General features: G+C 43.6%; 1 protein-coding gene across 1 annotated transcript in view; it reads left to right on the forward strand.

Moving 5' to 3' along the window:
• The first annotated feature begins 6671 nt into the window (after positions 1-6671).
• The window catches only part of Pigu (phosphatidylinositol glycan anchor biosynthesis class U), an 80726-nt gene continuing 77259 nt past the window's right edge, over positions 6672-10138 (forward strand). The window contains exon 1 of the mRNA XM_021181322.2: positions 6672-6881. Coding sequence (XP_021036981.2) covers positions 6752-6881 — 130 coding nt within the window. The 5' untranslated portion in view covers positions 6672-6751. The remainder of the gene's footprint in view (positions 6882-10138) is intronic.

Here is a 10138-nt window from a genome sequence, read left to right on the forward strand (position 1 = left end):
AGGCAGCTGTAAGAATGCATATACATACAGAATGTGGCCCATAATAAGCTACTAACCTATTCTTCTTTTCAGCCTTTTGTTACATAGACTAATGGATGTGTATGCCTTCCAACATGACGTTTTTCAAGGTCTAGATTCTGAGTCTGAAATATCAGAAATTCCTGGAGAAATAAGGAGTGCAGATTACTGTAGTGAATCACGGTTTTTAGGGTAGACTGGAGGAGTTTACATTTAAAAAAATACATTCTTGAGCCAGTGGGATGGCTCAGCAGATATGGGCCTGATGCCAAACCTAACCATTTGAGTTCAATGCCTGGGACCCAGATGGCAGAGGAAAGAGCTGATTCAGTTCATTGTCTTTCAGTATCTTCACATACCAGTGTAACCATCACTACAATCTACAATTTTAGGACATTTTGGTTATTTCACAAGAACGTCGTACTACCTTACCTGGTAGTACAGGTCTGTAATCCCAGCTTCTGGGAAGACTAAGACAGGAGGATTGAGAATTTCAGGCCAGCCTGGGAGACTTGTCTCAAGATTTTAAAAAAGTAGCTGTCATGGTGGCACATGGCTGAAATCTCACTCAGGAAGCTGAAGCAGCAAGATTGCTAACAGTTGGGGTTACAGCTTGAGTATCTAGCCATCAGAGCATCAGAGGTGCACAGCAAGATGCTGCTTTTAACACACACACACACACACACACGAGAGAGAGAGAGAGAGAGAGAGAGAGAGAGAGAGAGAGAGAGAGAGAGTAAAAGAAGTCAAGGGGACTAGAAATATGGAGGAGTTGATAGCTGTAATAGCATGCAGGAAGGCCTGGCTTTGACCTCAGCACTTTGTAAATTGGGTGTGGTAGCTCACACCTTTACTTCCAGCACTTCCAGTGGCCTAGGCAGAAGGATTGAAAGTTTAAGCCATTTTGGCTGACTACTGAGTCTGAAGCCTAAAAGAAGAGGGAGGAGAAGGAGGAAGAGAGGGGGCAGGGAAAGAGAGGAAGGAGGGCAAGAAGGAGGAAGAACTGGAGGAAGAGGAAGAAGAAGGAAGAAGGAAGAAGAAGAAGAATGTGGGCAAAGCTCAGTGGTAGAGTACTTGCTCAACCTGAGAAAGACCGTAGACTTAATCCCCAGTACCACAAGAAGGAAGAGAAGCAGAAGAAATTGTACTCTTTCCTACCCTCTTAGCCGCCCTTAGTCGTATAAATGGAACTGTGCAATAAATGGTTCTGTGGTTTGGTTTACTTCATTTAGCAAATATTTTCACGGCTCATGAATATTGTGGTATATATCAGCACTTCATTATATCTTATTGCTTAGCTATGTTTCACTGCATAGAAATACAGCTCTATCTTGTTTACCAAGTTATGAGTTTATCTGCTTTGGTTTGTGTGGACACATGTTTCCACTACTCTCGGGTACATTGCAAGAGTTCTACCACAGAGCTCCGTGCCCAGCTCATGTTTTACCATTTCTGTGGAACTGTGAACTATTTTCCAAGGTGTCTACATTTTATGTCTCCAATTGCAATGCACAGAGGCGTTTGTTTTACCAGACTGTATTATTTTGTCTGTTTGTTTTTTTCTTCAGCCATCCCAGTGAGTGTGAAGTAGATAGGTCATTGGTGACTTAGATATGACTTTCCGCAGTAACCAGTGAGGCTGAGCATCAGGGACTCCACTCATTGGCAATCTGTGTATCTTCTTTGCAGCTATGTCTGTTGAAATCCTTGGCTCATTTAGGAATTTGTCTTTTCTTATGTCTTTTCATAAGTGAGTTGTAGGCGTTTTGTTTGTTTGTTTGTTTGTTTTTAATATACTCTCAGGTCAGTGAGATGGCTCTGCAGGTAAAGCCATCTGCTGCCACACTGGAAGGCTCCTGAATTCAATCCAGGAACTCACATGATAGAAGAGGAACACTGACTCCCGCAAGTCCTTTGACCTCCCCATGGATGCCATGTTATATGGCTGACCCTTTCACCCCAAATTAAATAAATGTAAAAAAAAAAATTAAGGGGCTGGAGAGATGGGTCAGCATCTTAGAACCCTTGCTGCTCTTCCAAAGGACCCAAGTTTGGTTCCTAGTGCCCATGTCATCCAGCTCACAACTGCTTGTAGCTCTAGTTCTAGGGGTCCAGCTATCTTTCTTTTGTAGGTACTGTATTCATTTGAGGCTATATTTACACACAAATAAAAAGATGAAAACTAGTTTTTTTTGTTTTTTCACATATTTTGGAACAATTCTGGTCCATGATTTTCTGTAGGCTGTCTTTATTTTCTGGTGGTGTCTACTGGGGCACGAAAGTTTTCAATTTTGATGAAGTCTGCTATGGAACACTAGCTACAGGGCATAAAACAGTTATTTTATGAGCAGCTGCGTCATCCAGGGGTGGCCCTCAAGGTCAGGTGGGCAGTCCCGCATAAAAAGAGTCTTATCTGAGATTCCAGTCCTTCCTTCTGACCCTCTCCCCCACCCTCCCAGCTGCATTCATTTCAAGAGGTGCTAAAATCTAGAGAGGGGGAACTGAAGGGGGCGTTCTATCTACACAGCTTTCTCCCAGCTGCATTCATTTCAAGAGGTGCTAACATCTAGAGAAGGGGAACTGAAGGGGGCATTCTATCTACACAGCTTTCTCCCAGCTGCATTCATTTCAAGAGGTGCTAACATCTAGAGAGGGGGAACTGAAGGGGGCGTTCTATCTACACAGCTTTCTCCCAGCTGCATTCATTTCAAGAGGTGCTAACATCTAGAGAGGGGGAACTGAAGGGGGCGTTCTATCTACACAGCTTTTGGAGGCTGTTACCCATGCTGGGTGGGGCTTTACCATGATGCAGCTGTTTAGGGTCATGCACGTGCTTCTAAGTGTGTCCTGTAATTCATTGGTCCATCAAGCCAGACTTGGGTGGAACTGTTCCTTTGCTCTGTGTACTGGCTATTTTTGTGTCAACTTGACACAGCTGGAGTTATCACAGAGAAAGGAGCTTCAGTTAAGGAAATGCCTCCATGAGATCCAACTGTAAGGCATTTTCTCAATTAGTGATCAAGGGGGAAAGGCCCCTTGTGGGTAGGACCATCCCTGGGCTGGTAGTCTTGGGTTCTATAAGAGAGTAGGCTGAGCAAGCCAGTAAAGAACATCCCTCCATGGCCTCTGCATCAGCTCCTGCTTTCTGACCTGCTTGAGTTCCAGGCCTGACTTCCTTTGGTGATGAACAGCAGCATGGAAGTGTAAGCCCAATAAACCCTTTCCTCCCCAACTTGCTTCTTGGTCATGATGTTTGTGCAGGAATAGAGACCCTGACTAAGACACTCTGTCACAGGTGCTGTCTCATGAGTGAACAGACATTCGTTCTCATCTCACCAGGGAGTTAATGCCAGAGTCCAGCTTATTCCTTGTCTTGTTGCCTGTGTATTTGGTGCTATAGAAAAAAACACAGATGCTTTACCAGGCATCAGAAGACTTACTCTTGTTTTCGTCTGAGTCTTAGATCTTGTAAGCCTTTTTAAAAGGATACTGAGAGATACGTGATTTGGAACTATTAGTTTTGCTCTTACTTCCATTCATAACGGCTGGTCATATTTCTCTCCGGAGACAGTTCTCCCTATAAGAACTTTTAAGTTGTCTATTAACATGATGTAGGTAGGACTCGTAGAGCTGCCTCAGCAGTTAAGAACTCTGGTTGGATTCCCAGTATCCACTTGGTGACTCACAATGGTGACCCACGCAGAACTCCATTTCCAGGGGATCCATGTTCTGGCCTCTGTGGACACTTCTAGCATGTGGTGCACATACACACATGCAGGCAAAACACCCATTTGTGTAAAAAAATATATTAAAAATATTTTTACCAAGAGGGTGTAACTAACACAGCAGGTGTCTGATGTGTGTCAGGCACTGGATATGCGCTAAGTATCTCACTGTGCCCAGTCTTTGCAGACTTTGTATAGAGTTGGTGCTGCCTCACCTTCCACTTTCCATAAAGGCATGTACCATACCATGTACCATGCATGTACCAACATTATAATTCTAGGAAGAGAAACGAACAGACCAAAGACGCTTGTGTTATGAGTATGTCATCAGGCTTGGATCCAAAGACCTGTGTCCTTCTCTATTCTTTTATGATCTCGTTACCTTTTGCTTCTTAGATATGATCCTTGGAGCTGATTCTTACATGCTCCGAACATCGTGATCCCCCTGCTGTCATTGTTCATGACTTGTTCTCTAACACCCAAATGGGCTTGGGCACATAGTGATCCTTTAAAAATGTGCACCTGAATAATGAGTTAGGTAATACCGTGCATGTGGTTAGCGTGCACCAGGGCCTTGGGTTTCATCCCTAGCATCAAATGAAATACCCCCATCCCTCAAAAACTCCACAAAATGAAAATATCTGATATCACTCTGTTTAAAACTCTCCAGTGGCACCTGGGTGTAGTGGGGCATGCTTCTGATCCCAGAAAAAAGGCAGAGGCAGGACTTCCTTGGACCTCCATATCCTACCTCTGCCACCAAAAATAAAAATATCTTTAAAAAAAGAAAAAAAAAAAAAAGGATTGCTGGGGCTGGAGAGATGGCTCAGTAGTTAAGAACACTGGCAGCCGGGCGTGGTGGTGCACGCCTTTAATCCCAGCACTCGGGAGGCAGAGGCAGGCGGATTTCTGAGTTCGAGGCCAGCCTGGTCTACAAAGTGAGTGCCAGGACAGCCAGGGCTACACAGAGAAACCCTGTCTCGAAAAACAAAAAACAAACAAAAAAACCCAAAAAACAAAAAACAAAACAAAAAAAGAGAACACTGGCTACTCTTCCAGAAGTGCTGAGTTCAAGTCCCCGCAACCACATGGTGGCTCACAACCATCTGTAACAGAATGTGATGCCCTCTTCTGGTGTGCATGAAAACAGCACTCATATACATAAAATAAATAAATCTTAAAAAAAAAAAACAAACAACAAACACTTGAAATCACATAGAGATTGCTAGGTCAGCCAGGGGGTAAATGACAAGACCCTATCTCAAAACACAGGAATACGAACAAAAAAGGCCAGGTGTGGTGGCACAAGCCGGCCATCTCAATGCTGGGAAGGCAGAGAGAGATAGGAGGATCAGGCTTTCAAGGACATCTTCAGATACACAGTGAATTCAAGGTTTGTCTGAGCTATAATAAAGTCCCAGTGTCTAAAAACCAAAATAACTCAAAATGAAAATAAAAATTTCCAATGACACATAGTTTGGATAATCCCCAAATTGTTAACTACAGTCGCTTGCCCCTGCCTGCCTCTCATGTGCATCTCCTTCCACAAGAGATGTTCTTCTCTTCCTTGGCCCACACTCGGTTTTTTGCTGATCCTCTTGTCCTTTTGGTTGTGAGCCTAGCCTTTGAGGGCTGAGCTTTCTCTCCAGCAGTCTTTCCTGATTCTCATTTATATTTGTTGTTTCCTGATTCCGAGTCCATCCCCTCTGCTTGGAAACCATGAGAAGGCATCCTGCCGTTCTCACCTAAAATGACACCCTGTCCTGTCACCAGCATTCCTCCCTTCCCCATGGATATTCTCAATCATGCATTTTATTTTATTTTTCTAAAAATACAGTTTTTCCTTTTTAACTGGGGTACAGTATGATAACCCAGTACAGTATACAAGTATAGTCATCATAGGGTAACTGACATATGACTTCAAACGTTACTGTGCTAGGAAAAATCAAAAACCTCTACTCCCCATTTTGAAGTATTCAATACTTTTTGTTAACCATGGTCATACAATCGCTGCACTGTTCCATTTTCTTCAAGGATATAAAAATTTCTTGCATAGTTAATTATTATAGCTAATTTTTAAGCACCCATGTAGCGCTTTTCATACATAAATGACTGTTGGCGCTTATCAACGGGCTCTCCAAACCCCTGACTTGTTATGTTTGCTTATCTCTGAGCTGTTCACACTCCCACCTGGAGGAATTTCAAGCTACCAACCTGAACTGAGAAAAGCAAAAGTGCATCCTTACACAGCATTTGCCGCAGTACTTGTCCTGGTTATTATTCTCAACTTCACACAATCTAAGGTCATTTGGGAAGAGGAAACCTCAGTTGAAAAATTGCCTCCATCAGATTGGTCTGTGAGAAATTGTCTTGATTTTGAAAAATTGATTAATGTGAGAGGGCCCAGTTCACTGTTGTTGGAGGAGGAAGCATCCCTGGGCAGGTGTGCCGGTGTTGTGCACGAAAGCTGTTTGAGCATGAGCAGAAGAGAAAGTCTATAAAAGCAGGGTTCTTCCGCGGTTTTAGCCTCAAGCTCCTTCCTTGAGTTCCTGCTCTGACTTCCCTCGGTTAAATAACTTGCTGAAGGTCGCAAAGCTAATAATTAACCACTCCAAAGTGTTTCCTCACCACACAATATAGTGCCTTGAGGATGGTTGGCGCCCAGTAAATACGGGTGTCGCACTTTTTAAAAATATAAAGGTAAACATTTTAACATTAAAATATTCACACGAGTGAAATTATTACTTTAAATTTTGCTCACGATCTCAGTAAAATAGGTACAATATTTTTTCACTTCTCTTGCTTGACCAGAGGCGTAGTCCAAACCTTTGCAAAAAGTTTGCCACATCCCACTTTCCGTCCTCTCGCCGCAGGGCTTTCTGGGAATGGTAGTCCTAAAGTCTGTGTGCTCCAGCAGCAGCCACGGCACTCGCTCCACGGAGGTACTACAGTGTGGCGCGCAAGTCTTGAGGCTCTTCCGCATTGCCTGCGCGCCCGCCTCAGTTATCATGGCGGCTCCCTTGGCCCTGGTGCTTGTGGTGGCCGTGACCGTGAGGGCGGCCTTGTTTCGCTCCAGTTTGGCCGAGTTCATTTCCGAGAGGGTGGAGGTGGTGTCCCCACTGAGCTCTTGGAAGAGAGGTGAGGCCACTGACTAGAGTAGGGCGGTCGGCGCTCTGCCAGCCTGTGAATTGAATTGGAGGTGGAGGTGGACACAAGCTCGCGGTTCTGTGGAGACTGACCCGCGTCTGGGGGTTCTCTGCGAGCTGAGGGCGGAGCTTTGGTGTGGAGGATGGGGTGTGGAGGAGATGTGGAGTGTGAGCCCCACTACCCTACGGATGGGTATCCGAGGGGGCGTGTCCCAGTATCCCGAGTCAGGCGGCGGGATCCGCGGAAGGATGGATATTCGAGGGTGATGTGTGCATTGGGACTTGTGAAGTATTAGCTTTTGACAGTGAGATTGCTGGGGGTGTTCCACCGAGTAGCAGATAGCCGAGCCGGTGACCGGGACCAAGGTAACCAGTGCCTTTGTAAGAAAGGTAGTTGTGTACTTAAGTCACCTATGCCCAATCTAGGATTCGTCGTGAAGTTTTTCTTAGTTTGCTTTTTAAATATATGTATGTATGTATGTATGTATGTATGTATATCAAACCCTATTGAATACTATCGCCTCCAACAAGACACAGGTTGGGCTGAAGGAGCCACAGGATAGTAGAGGAGACGAACAAGTTTCTATAGTCACTTCCTTAGTGTCTGACCCTGAGTAAACTGCCTTCCCTTTTCCAGAATGAATGAATGAAGGACCAGGTTTGGGAAAAGATTAGAAAAAAGAGGAGTTTAAGGTTGCAAAGGATCAAGAAATACCCGAGGTTGTGAAATATTCAGAGCAGAAAAAGATGTGGGTTAGGTTGGGGCTACAGTTTGATTTAATTTCTTTTAGTCATTATTACTTGTGTGTGTGTGGGCGGGGGTTGTGTGTGCTTGTGGTGTGTGTTCAGAAGCCAAAGGAGGATGTCTGGTGTCCTTCTGTATTACTCTACCCTTTATTTCCTAAGACGGGGTCTACTTGAACTTGAAGCTATTTCAATTGGGCTGTATGCCCCCACCCCCGGGGGTTTCTGCCGGTCTCCACCCCTACAATCCTCCCACTGCTGGAGTTACAGGCATCTCTGGCTATGGTTGTTGTGGGTTTTTTGACAGGGGTGCTGGGGATTTAGATTCAGATCTTCTTATTTGCACCCTGAGTGCTCTTATCCACTGAACCATCTGTCTAGATCAAGGTTAAGTCTTTAAACAAAACAGAACCTACATACATATATACATACATACACATGGATAGCCAGCGCCTAGCTCAAACACATCAGCATCCTAGAAGTCTACTTTGTGTAGCCTTACACTTTGCTTATTATTTGATTTTGAAACAGGATCTTTTCTTTAGCCCAGCATGTACTCAGGTTCATGGTGATCAGCCTTTCAAAGGCTGGGATTGTAGGTGTGAGCCACCACATCTAACTTTAGCCTCAAACTTTAATGCCTATGTTCTCATATCACTTGCTGTCATCAACTAATTTTTAAATATTTATTTATTTACTGTGTATGGATGCGTGTGCAGTCACATGTGCTTGTGTGGAGGCTGGAGAACACTTGTGGGAGGTGGTTGTCTTTTATGGTGTGATTTCACTGGAGTAAGGTTTCTAAAATTTCTTAGTGTATGTCAAGGAGTATAGTAAGCTTTTAAAATTTGTTTCTCCTCACTTAACCCTCACAGTGATTCTTTGTGGTAGGTGGTAGTATGCCCCCCATTTTACAGATTGCAAACATGGGGCTAAGGGAAGAATTTGTGCAGGTTTCGTGTTGGTGAGTAGTAGTGGTGATAATTGTGTGAGGTGCTAGAACTTGGGAGTTGGTATCTTTGTGTATAATTTGTTATTGAAATGAATTGAAGCTACTTAGTTCCTACTCTTTTCAGGATACCAGAGCACAGAGAGCTCCACCAGGTCCTTCTTTCTCTACACTCTTAGAGCCTAGACATACCTGTAGTAAGACTTTCTCAGAACTGGGCACAGTGGCCCACGTCTGTAATCTCAGCACCTGGGCAGTAAGACTGTGAGTTTGAAACCAGCTTAAGTTCCTTATAGAATTCAAGGCCAACAGAGTGAGACTCTCTTAAAAACAAAAACCAAGGGAGCTGGAGAGGTGGCTTAGCAGTTAAGAGCACTGACTGCTTTACCAGAGGATCCAGGTTCAATTCCCAGCACCCACATAGCATCTCATGTCTGTAACTCTAGTTCCAGGGGATCTGATATTCTCACACAACCGTACATGCAGGTAAAGCATTGATGTCCACAAAATAAAAATAAATATATCTTTAAAACAGCAATAACAACAAAAAACGCCAGTAATTTCTCATCTTATAAATTTTGTTTATCTCTGGTCTTTCTACAGAAGTATGAGCTTCTTCGTCTTCTTTTTTAAAAAGATTTATTTATTTATTTTATATATATGAGGACACTGTAGCTGTACAGATGGTTGTGAGCCTTCATATGGTTGTTGGGAATTGAATTTTTAGGATCTCTGCTCGCTCTGGCTCCGCCTGCTCAGTCCCTGTTTTCTCTGGCCCAAAGATTTTATTTATTATTATAAATAGGTATAACAAAACACTGTAGCTATCTTTAGACACACCAGAAAAGGGCATCAGATCTCATTATAGGTGGTTGTGAGCCACCTTGTGGTTGCTGGGATTTGAAATCAGGACCTTCGGAAGAGCAGTCAGCTCTTATCCACTGAGCCATCTCTCCACTCAGTAGTAGTTTCAGAAGGACTGTTATTTGTGCCTAAATTCCTTGGTGCCAGGGATACAACAGGTGTGTAGTTAGTTACTATTGAATGTGATGGAAGGAATATGGGACGCATAAACTCTGTTATCTACAGAGTAGATGGATAGAAGAACTTAAAGATGAGGCAACACTGTATGATTTCTAGAGTAGTAGGAAGGATTTGAGTCTTTCTCTGGCCCTTTCGTTTACTTCTTTGTGACTTCTCATCTGTGAGACGGGACGCTAAGTGAGAAAGACTCTGAAAGCACAATAAACCAAAATACCAGCTCCAAAGTCATGCGTTTAGGAACTAGAACAGTGTGACAGTGGCTGAGCTGACTAGGTGACCATGAGAGAATAGGGCAGGAAGTGTGTGGTATGTAATAGTATGACATTCTGAGGTTCAGATTGCTGTAGTTTAGGGTCAGCATCTAGGCTACAGAGAATTGGTAGTTATACAGCATGTGGCTCTTGTTAACAAAGGATAGTTACTAGTTTCATTTTAAAGAGAGGGTACAATATCTGTCACTTGTATTTACAGTTCTTTAACTGGAATAGATGAAAAAGCAGGTAATTGTGCCA

Source organism: Mus caroli, unplaced genomic scaffold (assembly GCF_978045245.1).
Source record: "Mus caroli unplaced genomic scaffold, Mus_caroli_1 scaffold_2, whole genome shotgun sequence".
Lineage (NCBI taxonomy): Eukaryota > Metazoa > Chordata > Mammalia > Rodentia > Muridae > Mus > Mus caroli.